Here is a 27,009-nt window from a genome sequence, read left to right as displayed (position 1 = left end):
AAGATCGTGCTTTACTGCAAACACTTCCCAGTATCTGGCCTTTCAAAAAAAAATTCTGCATTTTTATTTTACTTATTGTAGTTAATTTTACGTTTTGGCACATTCTATTCCATCTGCCACATTCTTACCTACTTCAATTAGTCAATATCCCTCTGTAGTTTCTTTGTTTGTTACAGCTTATTTTGCCAACTAACTTTGCATCCTCAGCAGACATGGATACATTCCAATCATTCACTGACCTAGTTATAGTCAGGTACTGATTTATGTTGAGGATCAGGTACTTCTTTATTGTACCCCACTAGTTATATTCTACTAACTCAAAAATGTCTGGTCTGTTCCTATCTTCATCAGTCCAATTATCAATCCCCAATCCATGCCACATGTTATGCCAGTCCCACAAGTTCTAATTTTGTATAATAAGCTTTTGGCGTGTTATCAAATGTGTTTTGAAAATTCGAATGCACTGTACCCTCTGGTTACCCCTTAGACATGATTTTCAAAGTACTTTGTTACATTGTCCCTAATAATCAATTCTATTATTTTGCTGACTATCAATAGACTAACTAGCCTCCAGTTCGTGTTTTCTCTCCATTTCTTTCATTAAGTATTGAGGTTCTGTTTGCTACCTTCCAGTCCTTGGGAACTGTTCTGGAATCTAAGGAATTCTGGAAGATCACAATCAATTACTGTACCAGCTCTGCAGCTACTTCTTTTCAAACTCTAGAATGCAAGTCAAGTTCAGAGCATTTGTTGCCAATTAGTCCTTGTTAATTTCTGCTGTAATATTTCTTTGCTTATGTTGATTTTTCTAAGTTCTTGTTGGACCCTTTGTTCCCCATTATTCATGGAATTTTCTGTATCTTCAACCATGAAAGCTGATGCATGTATTTATTTATTTCTCTGCCATTTTCTTATTTCCTGTTATAGTTTCTGTCTCCAACGTGCTCATGTCTACTTTGACTAATCTCTTCCTATTTATATACAGAGTCAAACCTTTATTATCCAGCATGCGTGAAGAATAGTTGGTACCAGTTAATCAAAAATGCTGGTTGCTTGGGTTCCACGTTTTCAGCCAACCCTGGGTGCTTTTGTGGTGCTATGCATGTTGAAGCCTCGTGAAAGGCATGGGAGTGCACATATTTAATCAGTAATGCTGAGGAGACATAGTCTGCAGAGCAGTGGGAGGTTGAAAGCTGAGTGAGGGCAGGCTGCAGGTAACAGCTACCCATGAGTTTGACAATTGTTAGCAGTTGTGGGAATGAGGTTTAAACAAAATACAGGAGCAGGCCCTTCGGCTCACCAAATCTGCACTTACCCCTTTCTAAACTATGGACATTTTGCCTCTATGCTATCTCTCTGTTCCCTGCTATTCATATATCTGTCAAGATACCTCTTAAGGTTGCTATAGATACCGTTTTTATCTCTTCCTCTAGTAGCGCATTTCAGGCACTTACCACCCACCTGCTGTGTTTTTTAAAAAAAACACTTCCTTCTCATATCTCATTTAACCTCCCTCCTTTTTACCTTAAACCTATTGTAACGGTCGTGCTCGGCCCTGAAAGTGCACGCGGTCTCGGTGGCGCATGTGTGCGGTGGGATCCCGTCTGAGCGGTTCCCCTGTTCGGACGGAATTCCACGTTGGCCCCGAGCCTCAACCCCCACCTTGGGTCAGGTGCCCCACAGCATGAGCTGTCTCACAGAAATGTCCTCTGTGTCTTTTTCCAGCGTGCGGAGGCATTTCCTGTGCAGGCTGCTGCTGCTGCACACCTTCCACTACCGCATCCTGACCTGTTGCCCGGATACACCTTGGTGGGCCTTGTTGCCGCCGGATGGCGGAGGTCCCTTTATGGAGGGATTTCCCCCAATTACATCGGGGATCTGGGGTGGTGGGTGATGCATGCAGCCGTTCCGCACAATTGTAGGGTTCATTGGTTCACGGGCTCCGAAGCGTGCCCTTTCTGTGGCCTTGTGGAGTCTGTGGACCATGTCTATGTTTCACATCTTAGTTAGCACTCCCTTTTTGTTTTTCTGAAGAACCTTTTATTGATGTTTTGTTTGCACTTCAGTCCCACGCTCCTGATCTACGGACACCTAGTGCAGAGAGGGGAAAGTCAAGATGGTGACCTCCTCGTGAACCTGCGCCTGACGAAAAGCGCCATTTACAGGTCCAGGCAGCGGGCGATCGAGAGGGCTGTCCATCCTGACTGTCTGCCCCTCTACCGCGGCTACGTTCGTGGCCAGGTGTCCCTGGAGAGGGAGCATGTGGTGTCTGTGGGCGCAGTAGATGCCTTTCGTGCTCATTGGGCACTGCAGGGGAAGGGGTGTATTATTGACCTGAATAATCACATTTTAATTTGATGTGTCTTAAGTTTCCTTTGTACTTCTGTTTTTGTTCGGGCTGTTTCCCCTTCCTTTTGGGGAGCTGCCTCTTTTACTTTGTCCTAATTTAATTTGAGTTTGTTTATTTGGTTTGACCTTAAAAGAGGACCTTAAACCAATTGTAAGTAATTGATGGGAAAAACCCTGGGAAAAAGACTCTTGACTATCCACTGTATCCATGCTTCATAATTTTGTAAACTTCTATCAGGTGGCCCTCACCTCTGACATTCAAGTATAATTCAAGTCCAATTTTTCCTTGTAGCTAATACCCTTCAAAGCAGGTAGCATACTGGTAAATCTTTTGTCCCTGCTTGAAAACCTCCACATCCTTGTGGTGACCAGAACTGTATGTAATGTTCCAAATGTGCCCTAATTAAAGTTCAATACAACATGACTTGTCAGTATTTATACTTGATACCCTGACCGATGAAAGCAAGTGTGCCATACGCCACCTTGACCACTTATGTTGCCATTTTCAGGGAACTGTGGACATGTATGCCTAGATCCCACTATGTTAATTCTTCTGAGGATTCTGCCATTTGTTGCATGTTTCCCTCCTGCGTTAGACTTTCCAAAAGGCATCACCTTGCATTTGTCTGGATTAAATTCCATTTGCCATTTCTCTGCCTGATTCTCCAGCCTATCTATACTCTGCTATATCCTCTGGCGATCTTTTCACCATCCACTGGGAGGCCTATCGTACTATACCATCAAAGTGATTGCGTCCTCCCTGTTCCTGAGCTCTAGCCATATGGCCTCACTGCGCCCTCCAAGGTGTCCTCCCTTTGTACAGCTGTGATATTTTCCCCCAATCAGTGATGCAACTCCCTCATCTGTTACATCCTTCTCTATCATGCCTGAAACGTTTAAATCCTGGAACCTTAAGCTGCCAGTCTTGTCCCTATTGAATCTCTATAATAGCTGCAACATAGCTACGTGTGCTAATCCATGCTTAAGTTCATCTGCCTTATCTGACACACCTCTCATTAAAACAAATACATTTCAGTCCTGCTGCCTCTGCCTGTTCTTCCACTTAACCTTACTGGCCTTAGTCTCTCAATTCAATTTCACTTGTTGATCTCCTGCTTTGGTTCTTACCCCAGGAACAAATAATTAGTAGTTTATTTAAAAAATAATACATCTGAATGCTGGTAATTTCTGGCTTTTAAAAAAAAAGCCTGTCAGAAATGCTAGTTAGTTGAAAATTCTGGTTAGTACAGTGCTGGATAACAAGGTTGACTGTATATTGAAATCCCTTTTTGTTTTTTGCCAGTCTACTCATTTTCCCCTTTCTCACATTTTTAGTTCTTTGAATTCTAAAATCCTTATACTTGTTCTGTGATGTCCTTCATAAAGAATCACAAACTACATTGTTTCTGGCTGAAGTGAGTCTGAGAGGGGTACTCTCCGAAACCCTGTGGTCGGTAAGATGTCTATACTCACTGCCGTGCTCCCCTTCTGCGCAGAGCACCCTGTGTCTGCAACCTTTGCTCCACTTGTCTGTCCTGCTGCAGATCCAGAGATGTTACAGCCCCGTATCTGTTGTAGCGTTTGTGTAAACAGGTCATCAGATCCTCTGTCTTACCTGTGAAAAATGCAGTAACACTCCTGACTAAATCTATCAACTCATTGCAACATCTCCAAAAACACTTCAGTATTTCCACAAGCTTTGCAGTAGCAAAGCCAAACCCAAAGAATCATATCTGCAACATAGATGATTGCTCCTTGAAATAGCAGTACTGGCTGGGAGATGTTAATGGGCTTCCATGGTGCAAGTTTCAAAAATATGTCAAATGAACCAGAATGAGAGACTGTTCATTGGAATATATTTATGTGACCAACAGCATCCTCAGGAATTTAACTTTTAAATTCATGGTCAAAAGTGGCGCTGTGTATAATGTAAATGCAACTTTATTTACTTGTGTTAATGCAGAAAGGTTTTCACTATGATACTGTAGACTTTATATTGTCTTTATATAAAGTTACAACTGAATTGGAATTTGCAAATAACAAGAAAACATTGTGAAATAATATGTCAAAACTTTGTCCACTGGTGCACCTCAGGAAAGTGTTAGAACTTTTAAAAAGTGGCGTAGAAAATAGTAAATTGAAACTACAGATAATACAACAGTGCAGTAAGATGCCTATATATGCCACAGGTAGCAGGAATCAAGTTTGTGAAAGTTACGATAAACCATCCCTGTTTATTGTAAGTTTGGATAAACTTTTCCCATTCCCTATCACCCTCTATTATGGCAACCTGTGTTAATACTGCTTTTCCGATTCAGTTACAGTAGGGGATGTGATGGCCTAGTGGTATTATCGCTAGATTGTTAATCCAGAAGCTCAGCAAATGTTCTAAGGACCTGGGTTCTAATCCCGCCATGGTAGATGGTGGAATTTGAATTTGATAAACAATATCTGGAATTTAGAATCTACCGATGACCGTAAAACCATTGTCGATTGTTGGAAAAATCCATCTGGTTTACTAATGTCGTTTAGGGAATGAAATCGGCTGTCCTTGCCTGATTTAGCCTACACATGATTGCAGAGCCACAGCAATGTGGTTGACTCTCAATGCTCTCGGGCAACTAGGGTTGGGCAATAAATGCTGGCCAACCAGTGACACCCATGTCCCACGAATGAATTTAAAAAAAAATGCATTGGTATAGTAACTTTCACAACCTCCAAACTGTATCAAAAAATTTCACAATCCAAGAAGTACGTTTTGAAGTGAAATGACATGACTAAATTTTGATACTTGTTTTACTGGATTGTTGTATTTTTCACATTTGATTTGGGGTAGAGATCATTGCATGGCTAATTGAGAAAGTGAGGGATTCTGCATTCCACTGTGGTAGCCGACATACTCCAAGTGAACGCAGATTAAGTCTTCCTTTGCGGCCACTGGTCTACTCTTGAAGAGAGAATAGCAAAGTGGACTGAGGGGTGGGGTTGGGGAGGTGCATGATGTATATTTCTTTAAAACAGCTTTTAAGAGTGGGAAATGGAGAATTTTTACTTGGAGGATGTTTATCTTTGTGAAATCCCGAGTATAATCAGTATTGAAATTACTGGCATTTTTAGGGCGGCATGGTGGCAGTGGTTAGCAGTGCTGTGTGTCAATGCCAGGAACCTGGGTTCAGTTCCAACTTTGGGTGACTGTGGGGTTTGCACATTCTCCCCGTGTCTGCATGAGTTCCCTCCCACAATCCAAAGATGTGTAAGTTAGATGGATTGGCCACGTTAAATTACCCTTGGTATCAGGTGGGTTAGCAGTGTAAGAACGTGGGGTTATGGGAACAGGGCCTCGTTGGGATTGTTGTCAGTGCAGACTCAATAGGCTGAATCACCACCTGCATTGTAAAGTAGGCTTACATTAACACTGCAATGAAGTTATCCCCTAGTAGTCTACTCCTGCTCCTATTTCTTATGTTCTTATGTTCTTAGTCGCATTCCAGTACTTGTTCGGGTACGCTGAGGGAGAATTTAGCATGGCTATTGCATCTAACCAGGATGTCTTTCGGACTGTGGGAGACAACCTGAGCATTTGGAGGAAACCCATGCAGACTCTGCACAGTCATTCCAAGCTGCGCATCAAACCAGGGTCCCTGGCACTGAGGCAGCAATGCTATCCACCGTGCTACCATAAAAGATTCTATGATTCTATTTTCTTACTATCGCCAAGAAATTGCTTGTTGGAAATGTTTACCAGGCCCTTGCCCAAGTAGCCAATCTTCATACACAAATGTATTCACTGGTGTGCTATTCAGCCATAGAAATTGTTGATCTTGATCCTGAACTTGATATCTATAAATGCGTAATGCTTGTAGGTTTTATTGGATAGTAATTACAACTCAACAGACCAATGACTGACTAAGACAGTATGTCATTCTTTTTTTAAAAAGGCACGTATATGATGTATGTTTTCACATTATTTATGAAGCAGCATGTTTCTTCTGTGTTCTACTTTTTCAGATTTGCTGCAACCTATAAAAAATTCATTGACTTTTTCATTCAAAGACCCTAAAGTTTGTGTCAGATATAGCTCCTGGATTACATCAGTGTGCTTCGGCAGTCATCTTTTCAATGATTTTGTTCCTCTTGGGGTTGTTTATAAAGTACATAAAATGGAAATATTTTTTATTGGGGAGAGGGAAATTGCATTACAAATTTTTGTATGTGTTAATGTGATTTGTTTACTCTAACTAATGACCTAAATTGTTTGCTTTAAATTGTACTTAGTGGTGTTAATAGCTTTCACATCTAATGAAGAGAAAGGAGAAATCAGTTTGGAATTCAAGTAATTTTCAATGCCTGAGGAAAATGGGCAGACATTTAATTTAACTTGAAAATGTAAGAGGTTTTAAACCAATGAATGCGGAGAGCGGGCAGATTAACAAAAGTGAAGGTCTGTAATTGGGTGGAGGTGGGAGATTAAATAACAAGATTTCAAGGTGCCAAAGATTGGTAATGGGTTTAGTAAAGATTCATATTTCAAACTTTCTTCAGCTTTGATCAAAGGTCATCTTGGCCTGAAACATCACTTTTGTTTCTCTCCTTATATGCTGGTTGAGCTACTGAGTATTTTTTCATATTTTTTCAGATTCCTAGCATACAGCTTTTTTGGCTTTTGATTTGGTCATGCATGCTAAATATATGCAATTAAGGGTTGATTTACATATTCAAACTGAGGCAAAAAATTTTAAGTAATTCAGAAGATATACTAGAGTTCATGGTGAATGTAAAAACAGCGAGAAAAATAATTCATTTGTATTACCTTGAGACCTAATAGTGTTTGTCATCAAACAACAAAGTCTCGTAGCAAAGTGGATTTATTTCGGGTACCTTTTTTTTGGTCAATTAAGTTGCAGTTGTTTGCTGTATTTTTGTTTACAGTAGGAACAGTCTTGGAATTCTTGACATTGCTTTTCATGAGCAGTTGTCTATTTTAATAACAGGTGGTCGCAAGCTGCAAAGAAAAAATCCAGCACTGGTAAGTCCAAACATTTTCTGTGAGATGTGCTTATTCTATTAAGATCTCTAACTTTGCTTGGGTGTTGTTAAAAATTATATCTTGTCAATAGAAATTGGAAAATGTGGTGAAACAATGCATATATTTTAATGATACATTTTGTACTACTTTTGCACTAAAGTAATTTGTTTGCTGTAGTTTGTGGTGAACAAGTAATGTCAATATAGAATATATAACTTCTTTAATTACTACCACAACTTGGTCTAATGCCCTATGCTTTGTCAATTTTAAAGACTTCATACAAATGAGGAGTTTTGCACTTTAGACTCCAGCAATAAATACAGTCTCGGGTTAAATTCAAAAATAATTATTTGTAGACCAAGGAAAATTAATCTTGACCTGAAGAATAAATGTTGCGCTTTTTAGGTTTGTTATGTCCAACTTTGCATTGCGTTGGTGGTCTGGCCTAACCAGCACCATAGAGCCTTACTTGGTTATCATACTGGTGACTATTCCCTGTCTATCTATGTATACAAGGCTTATCTGTTTATACAAGCTCTTATACTCCTAAGTGTTAGAACATTAAGTTACTTGCAGATACTTGTACAGGCACGAGTTAGCTTTAAGAAAACTATTAACTTCACCCTGATGAGATTTACTAGGAAAAATGATCCCTGTATCTAGAAAAGATGCGTAACCATACTGCAAAAAAGTGGCCAGCTTAACAGTGTCATGTATTCATCATACCAGTGAGGTTAGCGTTACTCTGTGTAATAAATTGAATAGCTTCTGTGGGGAAGATGAGTTACTCTGGTGATAATGCCGTAAGTATACTTGGCCTTGTCAAAGTATTTTGTCCCCCAAAATTTATGAACAGGCTAGTTTTCTCCCGATGAAGGAAAAACTTGAGATAGTGTTGAATTTATCACAACGCGCCTCCCAGATTCCAGATGGCTCTGGCAGAATTCTCACCTTTACTTTCACAAGTCATGCATTCAAGTTCCAATGCAGACTTGAACAAATTATTTAAGCTGAAATTTGACTGCTACTAGAGGAGTGCTGCACTTTGAGTCATTTTTCAGATCAGACATTAAATCACAGTGCGTTCCCCTAATAGAAACTGAAAGAAATTAGTCAGTGATAACGATGTAAAATGGGCTGATAGCAAATCAGCAGCTTGTTTTCATTGTGCGCAACAGGTTGCAGTGCACTAATGCTCCATTTTGTATTACTGGCATTGATCAATTTCAACTCCATTGTCACATTTGAAGAGCAGAATCATTCCCTGGTCAACGCATGCTTCAACCAACGTCATGAAAACAGTTTGCCTGACCATTTATTCCGGTGCTGATTGTTGTTTCTTGCAGTTTGCAAATTGACTGACACATTTTCCTACATTTCAACAATTATAGTGCTATAAAAGTAATCCATTGCCTGTGAAGCACTTTAGGGCATTTGTGGATATGAATAGCACCGTTCAGTTGCAAATTCCTCCTTTTAAATGCAGAGTAATGCATCATTGGCCAGAAATATTCCAAGTACTTGGTTAACTGCTCCCACCCAAAGCTATAATTAGCTTTCATACTTTTAGGATTGGGATGGGAAGTGTTCAAGTTTCTGCAGTTGATTTCTCTGCACTTGCCCTGATTTATTACTTGATTGTTCTCCAGCTCTTGGGTAAAGCAAGAGAACTGAGCTTATTTATGCCTTCACCAACCCAATTGCGATTGGCCACCTTGACACAACAGCAATTAAAACCTGATTTTTCACCTGATGTGCAATTTGCTTATCTACTGATCCATTGGAAACTAGGGGTTACATTGTCTCCTTTTGCACACCAGATAATTATATTTTGTGTTGTCCCAAGTTGCTAACTGATCCAAGTTATATGAGGTGTGTATGATCGTGTTTTGACAGATTGGAAATTTGTTGCTATATAATTTTATATAATTGGGATAGTCCTTTTTGTGCGCATTGTTAACCAATTTTATGTAGGAACTTGATAATTGTGTAAATACTGTTCTTAGCCGTTTCAAATAATTATTGCCATTGAAGTATGGTTACAGTTTACTCAATATACTTCATGAAGACACATTGCACAAGCTCTGTTAGGGATCTCTAAATTGGTGTAATATTGAAAGTCAAGAATGGCACACACCTTGAAAGCAAGTAGCATTTTATGGGATACAGTTTATATTTGTACATGCATAAATCATTTAAGTAATTTGAAAATTTAATTGTTAACTTTTAGGGTTAAAGTGCAAAATGACTATGAAGCACTTCAAAGCAGGCTTAAAACTTTGCCTGACAAACTTTCTTACGATGTTATGGTGAGTGTGAAATCTTCCTGAAAAAGTTTTATTTTAATTTGCAAAATTATGTAAGTGTGCCATTTTATTTCCTTATCAACAATTGAAACATCTGTTTTTTTTGAGAGCTCCTTTTTGACACGCTTATCTTTTTAAGTTAGAGCTAACAGTAAACAATTGTTGATTTCTCCGGTGATTAAAGTTACGTTATTGTTATGGGGGGAGGAGGGTATGGTGGTGGGCAGCAGCAGGGTGGAGGATCTCTTTGGGTACAGAGGGTGAACATTACCGCTGGAACATTTGGAGACTTGCAGCCACAGATGAAGCAATTTTTTTGGTTGCTGTAAAATATTTAACATCACATTGCAGAATTGACTTTCTATCCTTCTGATTTTCTTTCTCTCCACCTCCCCCCCCCACCCCTCCTACTTTTAAGCTGGCTTGAGCTATAGCTTTATGTTGACATCATTTGTGGCATTTTGGCACAGTAAAATTTTGGGTACCAGCTGCCTGATATTTCCTTCCACTTCAATGGCAAATTTTATTTTAGATGGAAGCTCCTTGTTGGGTTATGATGTGCTTCACCTAGGTGAAAATTATTAATGCATGAGCATGGATGGTGAGTTACCTCAAGCGATTCAACTATAGAATATGTCAGAGTTCAGCGCAATGCTATGTCCTTTGCAAATATATATGGTCTCTGGATTGTTAGTGTTAGTTTTGGTTGCTTAGTTTCAGTAACAAATCTGACAGGGGGAAAAGGTCATTACAAGCATTAGAAATGTCCTGAACTTTCAGCTCCAAGTTAGAAAAAAACCCATCTTTTGTAATACTTCTGACACTTTGAGTTTTAATGGATACACTCAAGCCTTACAAAGAGTGTATATGTTATTATAAAATCTGCACTAAGCAAAATCCTTTTGAATGACAGTAAGTGTGATCATGAGCAGGTGATGACTCCAGAAGCGCAGGTTTGCGTGCATTGTTGTTGTTGCCACGAGGAACCTCTTCATTGTTGCCACCAGGCTATGTGCATGCTGTACCGTTTCATCTTGTATTTCTTCAAGTAAAGGATTCAAATGCATGCATCCTCCCAATTAAGTTGCCACATCCTTTTGATAACTAGGTAATATTCAAGCTTCAGCTTGACGACACACAATTTTGCTACTCAACTAACTGGAACAGTGAGTAGCTAGAGTGCTTGGCGGTTACCAGCGAAGGGTCAAAGGCTCCGACTGACAGAGTATGCCGGCAGCATACAAACCAGCGGGCTCGGGACTATCATTGAGGTTGTGGAGGAGAGCAGGAGCTGCTCTGAATGTATGGAAAGGTTGAAACACTTTTTCTTGGCGAATGGAATTGAAGATGAAGCTAAAAAGTGCTCAGTTTTCCTGCGTGTGCAGCTAATGAGGAATTTAGCAACACCATAGAAAAAGAGGGACGTTTTGTTTGTGAATTTAGTTGCACTCGTTCAGAGTCATTACAAGCCTAAGCCCTGAGAGATTGTCCAGTGGTTTACATTCCTTAGTTTTGTAAGGTGGGGCATGCTTTAGCTAACTTTGAACATAAGAACATAAGAAATAGGAGCAGGAGTAGGCCATCCAGCCCTTTGAGCCTGCCCCGCTATTCAATAAGATCATGGCTGATCTGTCGCTGCTCAGTTCCACTTTCCCGCCCTCTCCCCATAACCCTTAATCCCCTCTCCTATCAAAAACCCATCAACCCGCGTCTTAAAAATATTTAGCGAGGCAGCCTCCACCACTTCAATGGGCAGAGAATTCCAGAGATTCACCACCCTTTGAGTGAAGAAGTTCCTCCTCAACTCCGTTCTAAACCGCCCCCCTTTTATCTTGAGGCTGTGCCCCCTAGTCCTATTGTCTTTTTTGAGCGGGAAGAGTCTTTCCACCTCTATCCTATCCATCCCATTCATCATCTTATACGTCTCAATGAGATCTCCTCTCATTCTTCTAAACTCTAACGAGTACAAGCCCAGTTTATTCAGCCTCTCCTCATAGCTCAACCCCCTCAATTCCGGTATCAGCCTAGTAAACCTCTTCTGCACGCCCTCCAAGGCCAAAATATCTTTGCGCAGGTGCGGCGCCCAAAAATGCACACAGTACTCCAGTTGCTGACTTATGTCAACTCTGAATATTGAGTGTTTGGAGCAGGTTATTCTGTGGAATTAATGAGGACAGCATACAGTGCCACCTGCTGGGAGAAGCCACACTGACTTTCAATAAAGCACTAGAAATTTCTCAAGGAATGGAAATGGCAACAACAATGAAAAGTACTTTCAAAAGCATTGTGGCATGCAGATGAGTGTGGTGTGTCAAGTGAGAAGAGAAGCAGTCAGCAAAAAGGCAAAAGTAGTGGGATATTTTAGATGTGGGGAGATGCACTCTGCAAATAATTACAAATTTATGGACACTGCCACAATTGCAACAGGAAGGGGCAACTGTCTAAAAGGTGCAGGCGTCCTAAGAGCAAATCGAAGGCTGGGCAAGGAAATTCAAGTTCAAAGAAGCTTGAGTCAGCTGAGCAGCACCTGGAAAGCACAGAATAGGAGTGTAACTGAAGTGTATAAAATTGAGGGGTATGGATAGGCTGGATAGGAAATAGCTGTCCCCCTTGGTTTGGGGATCAACCAGAAGACGCAGTTGAGAAAAATAATTTTCACGTGGTGACGACAGTCTGGAATGCACAGCCTGTGGAGATAGTGGAAGTTGTACACACAGTTTGGATGAGTACTTGAAATATCATAACATTCACGGATTTGGGACAAGTGCTGGAACATGGGATTAGTGCAATTTTAGTGGTAGTTAATGCCGGTGCGCACTCAAGTGGGCCAAAGGGCCTTTTCTGTTGCTGTACGACTCTGAATGAAGTCCATGAGACACTTTTGGGTGTCACCTGAATGAAATGTTTGACAGTGTCATGCATCTGGATCAGGACTTGGAGAAAGGTGAAACCTTTTTTGGAGTGTTAGGTCAACCAAAAGATGGCATTACCATGGGAGTGGTCTGCTTGTCTCTGGTCTATGCTATTTATGGGTCATTTTCTAGTCAATGCAAAAATGCGCTCTAACTGGCGTGTTTTTTTAACATAGTTCCCATTATGATAGAAAAGCTGTGCCAAGTTTTTGCCACTCGTGTCTCACTGGATTTTCTTATCTCCGATCAACTTTTTATTTACTGGTGTTTTCCAGACGTTCATACTGAGAAATGGAATACACCACGTACTGCTCTTTTTCATCCTGCCTTAAACGGTTTAGCAGCCTGAGCTGTACAAGCACAAATGAATGACATGGAACCCCTGAGAACTAAGCTTTCACAGTTCTTGTTTCAGTACCACATCATGCCACAAGCAATGATTGGACGCTCAGTGGCTGAAATGCTGATGGACAAGAAGCCAAAATGTCACCTGGATCTGCTGATGTCAGAGTGAGAGTGGGAAGAAGACAGGCAAACAGGAGGAGAGACATGACCACCATACGAGGGAGAAGCATTTCAAATGGTTGTGGCTGAGAAATTTTGGCGGTAACCAGTACTGGCTTCCATTATCTTTAGTGGTGAAACTAACTAATGGAAGAGTCATGCGCAGACACAAGGATCACTTTTCTCTGTGCCAAGACTCTGAAACGATAATACCTCCAGACCACATGGCAGAAGGAAATGTTACGGTGAAAACTCAACAAGAAATTGTTCCTGATATACAGGGGCATCCAATGGTTTCTGCTCCAGGAGAGCATGAGGGACATGTATTCACAATCACCCACTCCATTCTTGCATCTACAAGCCCAGTTCAACTGGGGTCAGCCTCGTCAGTGTCTTCTGAGACATGAAGCGTATTGTTTAGGTCACAGGGTAGTCGCCAAACTCCTGAAAGACTGAAGTACAGTTAAGATATGAATGTCGTTGTGTTAATGTTTGAATGACAGCCTAAAAGGGGTTAAAAAATGTTTCCACAGGCTTTCAGTACCATGCATGTTATTACTTAACCATTACTTTCTTTAAAGAGGATTCAAATTATGGGAGGAGAAATATTATAAAATGTGCACCAAGCAATTTCCTATTGAATATAAATACTGACACCATCAGTGTATGTGCAGGTGATGTCGTCGGTAGTATGGGCTTGCACAGATTCTTGCTCAGAGGGACCTGTTCATCACTGCTGCTAGGCTATGTGCATGGTGTACTGTTTTGTTTTTGTATTTCTGCGAGTAAAGGCAATTAAGTATTCAAATAGTTGCGTCCTTGTCAAGTTAACAATTATTTTTGTAAAATTAGATTTTTTCAGAAAGTTTTGGTAGGTCAAGGTTTTTTAAGTGGTCATTACAATTAAGTATTTAAATTGCAATTTTGTTTTACTTTTTTAGCAAGTTGGAATAGCGTTCAACTCAATATGGACTTGATTTTTTTTCATTTCATAATTAACAGGTGCCATTTGGCTCACTTGCATTTATGCCAGGACAGCTAATCCACACAAATGAAGTCACCGTTTTACTAGGTGACAATTGGTTTGCAAAGTGCTCTGCAAAGCAAGCTATTGGCCTGGTGGAACACAGGAAGACACGTGAGTTACTTCAAAATTTAAAGCTTGACTATATTCTGTAGACAAGAAATTGAAATTTAATACTAGGCTTTCCTCCAACTCCAACTCTGTTAATTCCCTTCACTGCCGCGAAAGTGTCAGACATTTTTCTAAATTAGCAGATATGTTCTCCAACGAAATACTGGGAAGACAGAAGCTATCATCTTTGGACCCCATCACAAACTGTTATTGCCAGTGACTCCATTTGTTTCGCTGGCAGTTGTCTGAGGCTGACCACAAGATTTTTGGCCCTGTTATTTGACCCTGAAATGAGCATCCTATCACATAGTGATGCCATCACAAAGACTGCCTATTACCACCTCAGTGATATCACTGGACCTTGCCCTTGCTGCTGAAACCATGCCTTTGATCTAATTATTCCTACAGTTCCTGGACAGCCACCACATGTTTACCCACCGCAAACTAGAGGCAATTCAAAACTCCACTGTTATGACCTAACTTGCACTGTCTTGCTTACCATCTTTCTAATGCTAATTGATGTATATTAACTCCATCCAAGGACTGATGTTCCCTATCTCTAATCTCCAGCCTAACAAACCCTTCCCTACCTACATTCCCTTGGATCACATTGCTTCACCAATTCTGTCTTCTGGAACATTTCCAATTTTAATTGCTCTAGCATTGGTGCCTGTGGAGTCAGTTATCCATGTATTTAAACTCTGAAATTTTCCCTGTAAATCTCTTCCCCCTCCTCCAAGATACTCCTTTTAAAGAAAAACCTCTGACCAAACTTTGACCTTATCCAATGTTTTCAGATTTTTATTGATAACACCCCTGTAAAGTGTCTAAATACAAGTTGTGAAAAAAATATAATTCAGACCATGTTTTTCATACTGTGATTCATAGTCATAGAATCTCTGCAGTGCAGAAGGAGGCCATTTGGCCCATCAAGTCTGCACCAGTTGGTGAGCTTTGATTTAAAACAACGGAATCTCAGCTATAACTAGTACCTCATCCCAGGTAAACAATCCATGTACTTCTGTGGATAGGCAGAGAGTGCATTTTTTCAAATTGGACAATTCCACCATTCCTTGGGACCTGGCTGAGGTTTTGCTCAAATAGTTCCTCTCATGGAAGAAAAACGATCTGCCAACATGTTTGGATGTTCTGGCAGAGTATATTGTTTTGAAGTAACAGATGTGAAGCAAAAATCATTTTGTGCAAGACACTGAAGCACTGCACCTGAATCTTTATCCCCGTGCATCCGTAATGCTCTTGGTTCACTCGGTAGTACATTGCACAATTCGCTCACATCATTTGCAGGGGACTTTGACTAAGGAGGACTAAGTCATAGTTTAGTTATAGGACAATTAAATGGTCATGCTAGTGAAGGATTTACAAACCATGGACATATTCATCTCTTGAACCAATATGAAAAAATAAGTTGAGCTAATTCAAAGGGAAATCAAATTTAACTGATTATGCATTATTTTCTAATTACATTATTTTAGTTTGAATTAAATTTAAAATTAAAAATACAATCCATTATTCAAGAAAACGGGAGGCACAGCAGTTAGCTTTGCTGCCACACAGCAACAGGGACCTGGGTTCAATTCTGGCCATGGGTGACTATCAGTGTGGAGTTTGCACATTCTCTGTGTCTGTGGATTTCCTCCATGTACTCTGGTTTTCTCCCACAGTCCACAGCTGTGCAGGTTAGGTAGATTGGCCATGTTGAAAGATCCTTGGTGCCTAAGGATTGTAGGTTAGGTGGATTAGCTATGGTAAGTATGTGGGTTTGCAGGGATGGGTTGCAGAATTACTGGAAACTTTCATTAGGGACAGAGTAACTAAATCCTTGGGCAAGTATGAGCTGGTAGAGTTAGCATAAATGTGTGGAAAATAGGTCATATCTGACTAATCTAGTTGACTTTTTTGAGGTGGTTAATAGCATGATATTTGTGGATGTTTTATGGACTTCTGGAAACATTTGATAAGGTTGCACATAAAATTATTAGTAAAAGTGCTTTTATTTAAGTAGTTGCATGATTGCTTTAAAAACTAATCACATGATTTGATGGTGATATTATTCGGTTCCTATGAGTTTCAGTACTTGCAGGCAAGAAGTCCTAAAATAAATCTATTGTTGGTTTGAATCTTTGTAAAGCACTTTTTTTTATTTGTTTAAAATCCACAACCCCTGACACTGGATACTACAAAAAGAAAATTGGTGGAATTGGGATTTTGTTTCATTGAGAACATAGAGGAAGATCAAAAGTAGAAGAAAAACATTAAGTTCTCGTTTTGAATATTTTGAAGGCAAAGCAACGTCAGGGCAGGGAGGATTTCGAGCAGTATCTAGCATATTTAAAAATAAAGGGATATTTTGCTGTGCGGCTGGGGCTATTTGGAAAAAGATACATCAAGTTAAATGTCTCCCGGCTAAGGGGAGTACTGGGAAGCCAGTAAAAAAAAAATAAAAATTATACTGAGCAGTCTTGGATTTGCTAGTGCCTGCAAGAGGAACGGTGGGTCAACTGGCATCCATGGGTCCTTTTAATGAAGAAAATGAATCATGGAGTTTCTAAGCAGAGCTTTTTCAGTACTTTGTGCATTGAGTAAATTTGCAAATGTGTTGCTCATTCAGCTTTCTCACCACAACCAATTTGCTCCAAAAAGTAGTTTATCCAGCAAAGCAAGGAACCAAAACTTATGATGACTTGACAAAGATCCTTGATGAGCATCACCTTGCAAAGCCATTGGTTCCACTGAAGAACTCAAGTGGATGGCGAAAGTATTGTTCTGTTTGTGGCAACTTTAAAAAGACTGGCGCAACGTTGAGAGTTTTGTGCATCCTCAGAAGATACTCTTCGAGATTGTCTAGTTTGTGGTCTTCACAAACTGAGGCTATCCAAAGAAGATTGCTCACTAAGCATGCTTTGATTTTGAAGACAGCAGTAGAACTGGCCACTGAAGAGGCTTCACAATTTAGTGCAGCAATGAAGATCTACAAGTTGGCAACTGCCCACAAGAAGTCAAAAGGACATTCCACAGATGTGCCAAAATGGGCTATTCAACAAGTGAATGCTGGAGCAGGGATAGTCAATGCAAGAATTATGGCAAAATGGGTCAGATTACGAATGTTTGTTGGGCTGGACCAGCTTCCTTGAGAAGAATATTCAGAAGAATTTGGGTACCTTAAAGAAGAAGCCTAAGTTGTATTTTTCAAAAATAATTTGGAACGTGAAAGAAAAGAATTATGACTGTGGAGAGGGTCCAGAGATATAATGGTAAACTCTAACTGAATGTCGTCTTTTGACAAGGTAAATCGTGTAACTTCAGAATCACCCAGAATCTGTGAAGATGACCTACTCAGATGGGGGAGAGGGGTTGACTGGTGCTGTTGTATTTTTAATTCCTGAAACTACATACCAACAAAAGCTGAAATATTTTCCTTTGAAACCAGCTGATGTGATTTTAAAAAAGTTTGTGGAAGAGATTGTGCTATTGAGAAGTTACACCATGGTCAGCACAGAGTTGAATGGACAAACAAGTGTTGCCTCAGCATGTGGTCCATGGTAATTTTCCAGCTCAGAGATCATGGTTGGAGAATATAAAGCTTAACTGGAATGCTGTCAACAGTAAATTAGTATATTTGAAGAGACACTTGGCTGAATGAAGGCAGTTCCAGTGAAACTCGAAATAAAGCTGAAGTGTGAACCAGAAGTCTCAAAGCAGGAGTGGTGCCATACACAATTCATTCCAAGGTTGAAGGAAAATTAGTAGAATTTGTTAATGCAGGTTACAGTGAGTGAGCTTACCCCTTTTTTTAATGTGTTATGGAACCAGATGGTTCAGTTTGTATTTGTTGTTTATAAAACAACCATAAATCCAGTGTTGTGCTGATATCTACTTCCTTTAATTGAATCTTTGTTTATTGGGGTATAAATGAGCAGAAATTCAGCAAGATTGATCTATAACAACCATATTTACAGATTAATGTAGCTGCTGAATTGCAACCATTGTTACTCAAAGACCTTTTATGATAAAAGATTGCCTTTTGGAATAACATCCATATCAATTCTACACCAAAGATCAATGGATTAGATTTTAAGTGGTCTCTCTGGTGTACAATGTTACCTGGTTGATGTTTACATAGTCTAGTGAACAAGAGAATAGTTCAGAAGTAACATTAGAACATCTTCAAGCACACGATCTACATATTAAGAAAGAAAAGTGACTCTTCCAGAGGCAAGTCAAGTATTTAGGTCGTATTATTGACTGTAAAGGACAACTTAAAACATCTAAAAAGGTGGACCCTACTTAGAAGTACATTGAATGTAAAGTAGCCCTTTCTAGGATTAATCATTTATGACAGGTGTGTTCTGCTACACTATTGAAGCCATTGTATAATTTACTGGGTGTGTAACAGTCATGAGACTGGACAAAATGAGAGCGTACAAAGATGTCACAAGATACTTTGCAGAAGTCTAAAGAATTATTTAAGTTTAATCCAAAGCTACCATTATTGCTTGCTTGTGATGCTTCACCTTATGGAATAGGGCAATAGTTTCACATATTACGTCTTTGGGAGAACAACCAATAGCTTGGAATATTGCTGAATTTAACAGTGCTCAACTCGAAAAGGAAGCATTGAGTATCATTTCTGGCATACAAAGGTTTCATCATGATTTATATAGCTGTCATTTCCATCATTGATCATCACCCCTTATTTTTGGGCTGCATCAAGACACATCATTAGCTGATTGCAAAAATGGCCACTGATCCTACTTGCACTTTCCTATAATATATCATCATTAGGAGTGCATTCTAATGCTGAAGCACTGTCTCAATTACCTTTACCTGTGGAGCAGATGCCATCAGCTGGCTTTGCTAATATTCTTTTTTTTTTTGCTAGTAGATCATTTACCTGTGACAGTTTCTAACATTTGGAGACACGTGTAAGTTTGTTTACGGATGTCACAAGTCGATTTCCGTTAACTCTGCAATGAAATTACTGTGAAAATTCCCTAGTTGCCAACATACCAGAAATAATCCTGTAATGGGAAGGGTAATGAATGTTGAGTTGAAAAGAGCAGTAGCTAGGAAGCATCAAATGCATCCTGATCTGAAACCATGTATGTCAAGAACCTTTAGAACCATAGAATTCCTAAGAGTGCAGAAAGAGGCCATTTGGTCTATGGAGCCTGCACCTGTTCTCCAAAACTGTGTCCCACTTAGGCCCTTCCCTCTGCCCAATCCCCAGCTCCATGCATTTCACCTAATCCACCCAGTCTGCATATCTTTGGACTTGAGTTGACTGTCCAAAGTGGGTGTCAGTTGTGGGGAATCTGAGAGATCATTCCTCCTTGTCTGCATGGAAGAGTTCTTGAGCAACTACGTGAAGAAATTGGCACATAGTTATTTTGGTGGCTGGATCTTGATACTCAGGTTGAAAAAACATAGGACAGTGTCAATCTTGTTAGTGAATAAAAAATACACCACCATTGTCTCCTTTACACTCTTGCAAGTGGCTTAAAATGTCATGGCAACGATTGCATGTAGATTTTGCTGGTTTGTTTGAGGATGACATTTTGGCCATAATTGATGCACACTGACAGAAATTGAGATCTAGTACATCTGAACAAACCATTGGAAAAAATTGTCAAGATTTGGTGAACTAGAACCAATTGTTCATGATAATGGTTCACAGTTTACTTCACGAGTTTTGAGGATTATCTGGAAATAAATGATATTCAGTACATGAATCCACACTTTACCATTCATCAACCAATGGGATTAGCTGAAAGTTCACGCAATCTTAGAAATATTCGTTAAAAGCTTCAAAAGAGCAAGGTCGTTATCCTGTCGTGTGAATATTTTTGGTACGTACATGTGCAACTTTAAAATTCATCTGCATTACTATTCTTGAAGAGAAAGTTGAGAACTACATTTGATTTGTTACTTCTGGAAACTTCAAAGATAGTGGATTGTCAACAACTTCAAGTCGCTAGACGAGAAGGGAGTGCAAAGCCATGCTATTTTCACTGGCAATCGATTGTAGCCCATAATTACGCCATGAGCGAGGAATGGGTGTTGAGTGAGAAATTGGCCATGTTAACCAATTATTGTGATCTCAAAACGATTCCTCAATCTCCAGAAGTACCAACTTCTTTAATCCCTAATGTTGTGAATACTAGTACAGAAGACTTAATTGCCAGATGTGTCTATGTTACTATATCGATTTAGAATGATACAAAATTAGTTCCAGGAAGTGTGAGCTGCATTTTCAAATCATACTTCAGGGCCCTAGGACAGCCAAATTCCAGAAAATCATATATTGCCAAAGAAGAGTAAACGTCTTTCTGGTCAACATTTCTTACTGTCTGCATAAATTACTAATGGTGCATAGTACTATCTAGAGTATTATTGACCGCACGTATAACATTGTACTAATTTGTTGGCATGACCACAAGCAAAGTGGGAAGGATCTTATAGTTAAGTAGTTGCATGATTGCTCGAAGAGCTGATCACGTGATTTGATGGTGATGCCATTGAGGCGTTTTAGAGACTCCCACTTTTAGTTTCCATTTGTACTCTGTTCTGGCAAGAAGTCTGAGAATCTAAGTTAGTTTGAATCCACATGTGCAAATCACACCTCTTTCGTTTTCAAAATGCACAACCCCTAACGTGAGTCGGACATTACAGTTGTGACATGGGTTGGCAATTGGGTGAGAGGCAGGAAACAGAGTACAAATAGAATGTTCTGGTGGGATATGATTCCTGTGAATCTAAACCAGGGCCTCAAATTGCACTTATTAATAACTTTGGATTGAGCATTTGTTCATTTATAAAAGTTTGCAGAGGGCACAAATTAGGTAGTAAGTTGTGCAAAAGGAAGCAAAAAGTTGGGAAAGAGTATAAACTAAATGAATGGCAAATTTGTGACTACTTATGGTGAGGGAGGTTTGAGGTTATACATTTGGGTTCTGAGAGACAAATCAGAATATTCTCAATGGTAATGGATTTAGATGCTCACATGCAAATTGCTAAAAACTCATGCACAAGTGAAAAGATTATTCAAAAATAATAGCTTGCATCTTGAATAATTGTAATTTGAGCATGGAAGTGCGCAGAAAAGAAAGCTTCAGTTGTACAGAGCCTTGATCAGACCATATCTGGATTACTGTATTCATTTTTGGGAACTGAACCATTGAAATTAAAGCAAAAAATTGAATTAAAATTAGAATCATCTTTTCATCCTCTTTTATTCCCGAAATAGTCTTCGCTGTCCCCTTCCCCTGAAGGTGCAGCCAGTTTCACAAGAAACTTCAGCTTAAAAGGTTAAATTATGAGGACAGGTGGCATAAGCTTGGCTTGTATTTATTTGAGTTTAGAAGGTTGAGATATGGATCAAATCAAGATTCTAAAAAAGATAGATGTTAATAGGGTAGGTAAAAACTTTGGGAAAATCTAGAGAAAGGGGCATACTTTCAATGTGAAACTGAAACAGTTCGGAGTGAAATCAGGAAGCATCTTTTCACAAATACAGTAATGGAATCAGGAAGTTCATGCCCAAAAAGCCAGTGGATTCTTGGCGAATTGAAATACTCTGAGATCAGTAGATTTGGGTAAGTATGCGTATCGAGAAAATGTGGTTAAACTGAGTTGGAATAAAGATTAACCATCAATTTGAATCAGAAATTTTGCACCTGGATCACTTATGGCTGTCCTGTGTCACTTATGGCTGTTCCTGTGTGATCTGTTGTGTACAAGGGCATACTATTTATTTATGGTCTTCCATATATATTGCAACGTTCAGAAATGTAGAGCTTTCTTAAATAACTGTCTCCAATTTCTGAAAAATGAAGTGCTTTTAGAAATAACTTGAGTGGTGTAATAAGTAATTAGTTGTAAACCATAAGTACCATAGGCATGTTTTGCCAGAAGACAATTGTTAGTGCATCTAAAATTTAAGCATTTTCTAGTTTATATTTTAATCAAGTATCCAGTCAATTTTATTTTTGTTCATGTTCAGATTTGCCTTAAAAGAACACTATTGTCAGTGATTTGGGTGCCTGACCAACAGTTTAACATTTATTAATGGCATAGTATTTTCCAATAACTTCAACCTCCCATCTAAAACTTTCCTTTAGATCCAGACGTAGTAATTCGTATCACCTTTTGAGTTAAGCAAAAATATTCCAGACCCTTAACCTTTTCTCTCACCTCTGGCGTTTAACAATCGCAGACATGGTTTTATATTATTATTTGACCATGCTTGGTTGAAATCTGTCAAACAGCTCTTGAGTTATTAGACTGTCTATGTCTGACCTTTCCAAAATCTAAGATATATGGCTTCAAGGCTCAGGCTTGGTAACCATACCAATTTGCTGCTGTGTAAAAAGGCCTAATGGTTGCAGAAATCTAATGATCTAGAGCAAACTTCAAGGCTTTATGATTTTATGAAATGTTTGCCCTATCTTTCCTTGTGAATGCAGTCATAAAATGCTGCATTTTCAATTTCATGATTTGAAATGAATTTTTGTTTTCTTGAGTTGCTTTAATTGCTAGAAATAGGATCTTTGAACAAGGCCATGACTATTTTAGACAGAAGTGTTAGCTATTTAGCAGTTCCATTTTTATGTCTCTGTGTAATATATGTTCAAGTTCCAGAGCTGATATTAGAACTTGCAGGTTGAATTTTGGATCACATGTACCGATGAGAAGTTATTAACCAGGACAAAACTGAGCAATCCAATCAATCATTTTATTTGTAATGTTGCAAGGAGCATCCGAGGCCCCAAATACTACTTCCAGGTTAAGCTGTTTTCACTTGCACCTCCTTCAAATTTGGTTTATTGTACTCGCTACTCCCACCTACGAGGTGACTGCTTTGTGGAGCATTTTCGCTCAGTCTGCAAGCATGACGCAGCCTTCCTGTTGCTTGCCGTTGTAACTCTGCACCCTGCTCTGATGCCCACATGTACATCCTTGGCCTGTTGCAATCCTCCAGTAGAGTCCAGCACAAGCTGGAGGAGCAGCATCTCATTTTCCAGTTAAGCACATTACAGCTTTCTGGAACACAACATTTGAGTTCAGCAACTTTAGACTGACAATTCTACTCTATCTTAACCCTTTTGTTTTATATGCCATACATGTGTCTCCATGCAAAAACACTTGTTCCTGGCCCCCATTACCTGATCATAAAATCATAGAGTCCTTACAGTGCAGAAGGAGGCCATTCAGCCATTGACCCTATATCAACAACAAACCCACCCGGACCCTATCCCCATGTATTTACTCTGACGTAAAGGAACAATTTAGCGTGACCAATCAATCTAACCAGCATATCTTTGACTGTGGGAGGAAACTGGAGGGAACCCACACAGACTCAGAGAACTTGCAAATTCCAGTGATCCAAGGCCAGAATTGAACCTAGGTCCCTGGCTCTGAGAGGCAGTAGTGCTAACCGCTGTGCCATCATGCCACCCTTATGGTTCTTATTACACTTCTGTTGCAGTCTTTTCCAGCCACAGTAAAGTGTCTAGCAAATTTTCCCCCCTCTTAATCCTGATGAGCCAGATTGACTTAAAACATTAACTGTTCTATCTCCCTACAATGCTGCCAGACTTGTTGAGATTTTCCAGCACACTTTTTGTATGAGATTTCAATATCTATAGTACTTACTGAATCATGTCAAGTTGTCATAGAGATGGCCTGTTGGAAGGTTATTGAAGGTATGAGTATGTTTTCTGACAAAAATAACTAGCTCAATTTGAGAGCAGAGACAATTGGTCTTGCGTAGGCTGTAACTCAGTGGGAAGAGCCAAAGGAATGGGCCTTGTCACACCGGGTGGCGGAAGTCCTCAGTGGAGGTCCCTCTGTGAAGGGATCTCCCTCAATTATTTTGGGGACTTGGGGTGGAGGGTATTGCACACAGCAGTTCTGCACAACCGTAAGCTATATAGGCTCACGGGCTCCCAAGCTTGCCCCTTCTGTGGCCTTATGGACTCTGTGGACCGTGTCTACGTTTTGTCGTAGGTTGCACTCCCTTTCTGTTTTCCTGAAAAACCTTTCGTTGAAGTCTTGTTTGCAATTCAGTCCCACACTCCTGATCTATGGACAACTGGTGCAGTGAGGGGGTGGGTCAAGATTGTGACCTCCTCGTGAATCTATTCCTAGGTCTGGCAAGATGTGCCACTAACAGGTCCAGGCAGCAGGCGATTGGGGGTCATCCATCCTGACTGTCTGCCCCTCTACTACAGTACGTTTGCAGCCAGGTGTTCCTGGACAGGGATCATGTGGTATCCGTGGGTGCAGTTGACATCTGTGCCATTGGGCAGTGCAGGGGCTGTGGTGCATTATAGACCCTGATAACCACATTAATTTAATGTTTTAAGTTTCCATTGTACTTTGGCTCTGTTTGGGCTGTCCACCCTCCTTTTGGGGAGCTGCCCCTTCTCCTTGGTCCTTGAGTTCATTTGAATTTGTTTGTTTTGCTCTAAAAGGGGGAGAGCCAAAGGAAATGAAGTTTAGTCAGACCTGCAATTACACAGAGAAAGTACTAGCCTTATAGTTCGTTACATGGAATGTTTGGAGGGCGCGTGGGGAGTTTGGAGCTCAGTTTAGAAATTGGGGGAGGCATCCATAGTTATGAGATATTAAACAGAAGTTGAACTTGCTTATCCAAAAAGCTAATGGAAGGATCTCCATAAAATATTACCATACAATATGCCACAGCCCTCCCAAATTCATTTCAATTCTCACTGAAGAGAATTCAAGTGAATTTGGGAGGGCTGTGGCATTTCTTTCAGTTAATACCAAAAGAAGTGAATGAACTTTCAGGGTTGTTATCAGAGGGAATTCTTGGGAGGGAAGTAAAAATGAATTCATAATACAAGTAATTCAATACAATAAGTTCCTTTTTGTTTAAAGATGTGAACTCATATGGCGTAGTTCTGTTGCTTGATTACTGGGTTTGGGATATCTTTCTAAATGTTAACTGGACCATAACACCTGACTCATCCATGCTCCTTGCTGGGGAGAGCCTTTGTGCTTTCTTTGTATGGTTTTGAGACAAACTGTTACAGTCGTGGTATGCATGCAAATTTAAAGAGCAAGTCAGTTATTCAATGCACAGAAAACTCAGCAAAAATAAATGCTTACTAATTTTGGGGTTTACATATTAGGTTTTCCAAGGTACTACAGTTCACATCTGCTTTAAAAGCAGTCGAAAATTGTGTACTTTTGCATCAAAATAATGTATTTTATTGCGTAGAATTCAAGTTCATCTCAGTTCTAAATGGCCTGCCTTTTTATTCTGTGTCCCTGGTCATGACTCCTGGGTCAGGGGAAATGTTTTTGCATCTGCCCTGTTGAGCCCTAAGAATTTTGTATGCTTCAGTGAGATCAGCTTTCATTCTCTTAAAAGCTAGAGAATACAGGTGCTGTCTTTCATAGAACAATCCCAGGGATCAGTTTGTTGAACCTTCACACTCCCTCCATGGAAAGTATGCCATTTGTTAGGTAAGGAGACCAAAAGTATACACACCACTCCAGGTGCACTCTCACCAAACTCTAAACAATTGTAGCGAGACTTCTTTACTCCTAGACTTAAGCTTAAAATGCCACTTCCCTTCCTAATTGGTTGCTGCACCTGTGTGCTAGCATTCAGTGACTTAAGAATAAAGAAATCTAGATCTGTTTTGGGTATCAATAGTTCCCAGTCTTTCACCATTTAAAAAATACTCTGCATTTCTGCTTTTCCTACAAAAGTGGACAACTTCATGGGTGGCATGGTGGCACTATGGTTAGCACTACTGCCTCTCAGCACCATGGACTAGCCATGGTAAATGCATATGGATATATGCTTAGAGCCTAGGAAATGGGCCTTGGTTGGATGCTCTTTTGGAGGGTCATTGCAGACCTGATAGGCTGAATGGGTTCTGATTCACGTTTTCCTTCATTATATTTCATCCCCCATGTTCTTGCACGCTAACTAAACTGGTCCAAGTCCCCTTGAAGCTGACCATTATCTGTAAAACACAGTCCCACCTAGCTTTGTGTCACCATCAGACTTGGGGAAAATTGCATTTGGTCCCCATATCCAACTCATTGATACAGATTGTGAATAGTTTAAAGTTTTAAAAATGTATTTATTAGTCACAAGTAAGACTTACATTAACGCTGCAATGAAGTTACTGTAAAATTGCCCAAGTAGCAATTCTTGCGGTATCCCAGTGCAGAATTTTAATCCAGTGACCATGAAAGGATGGCCGTATAGTTCCAAATCAGGGTGGTGTGTGGCTTGACGGGGAACTTTGCTGGTGTTGGTGTTCACTAGCATCTGCTGTGCTTGCCTTTGAGGTGTTAGAAGTCACAGAATTGGAAGATGCTGCCAAAAGAACCTTGGTGAGCTGCCAGAGTGCTGGTTTTGCTTGAACATTGCTGTCTCTGTGCATCAGTGGAGGGACTGAATGTTTAAGTTAGTGGATAGGGTGTCAGTCAAGCAGGCTGCTGTATCCTGAATGGTGTCAAACTGCTTGAGTATTAGTGGAGCTGCACACATCCAGACAAATGGAGAGTATTCCGTCACATCTGACTTTTGTCTTGCAGATGATGGGCAGGACTTTGGAGAGTCAGGAGTTGAGTTACTTGCCACAGAATTTCCAGCCTTTACAGAATCACAGAATACTACAGTGCAGAAGAGGCTCTTTGGCCCATGGCTTCTGCACTGACACGTGAAAGGCTCTGACTTGTCCATTTAATCCCATTTGCCAGCACTTGGTCCAT

General features: G+C 40.0%; 1 protein-coding gene across 2 annotated transcripts in view; it reads left to right on the top strand.

Moving 5' to 3' along the window:
• Positions 1–27,009, top strand: part of uri1 (URI1 prefoldin like chaperone) — a 67,242-nt gene that overhangs the window by 4,484 nt on the left and 35,749 nt on the right. Inside the window, exons 2-4 of one of the 2 annotated variants that reach the window (XM_080186929.1) lie at positions 7,341–7,375; positions 9,606–9,684; positions 14,100–14,235. In XM_080186929.1, the coding sequence (XP_080043055.1) occupies positions 7,341–7,375; positions 9,606–9,684; positions 14,100–14,235 (250 nt within the window). Of the gene's footprint in view, positions 1–7,278; positions 7,376–9,605; positions 9,685–14,099; positions 14,236–27,009 lie in introns of both variants that reach the window. The other variant, XM_080186930.1, reaches the window with a different exon arrangement.

The sequence above is a fragment of the Carcharhinus amblyrhynchos genome, chromosome 4 (assembly GCF_965287045.1).
Source record: "Carcharhinus amblyrhynchos chromosome 4, sCarAmb.v2.hapA, whole genome shotgun sequence".
NCBI lineage: Eukaryota > Metazoa > Chordata > Chondrichthyes > Carcharhiniformes > Carcharhinidae > Carcharhinus > Carcharhinus amblyrhynchos.
The sequence above is the reverse complement of the archived record's forward strand: the minus strand, read 5'-3'. Positions and strand labels throughout refer to the sequence as shown.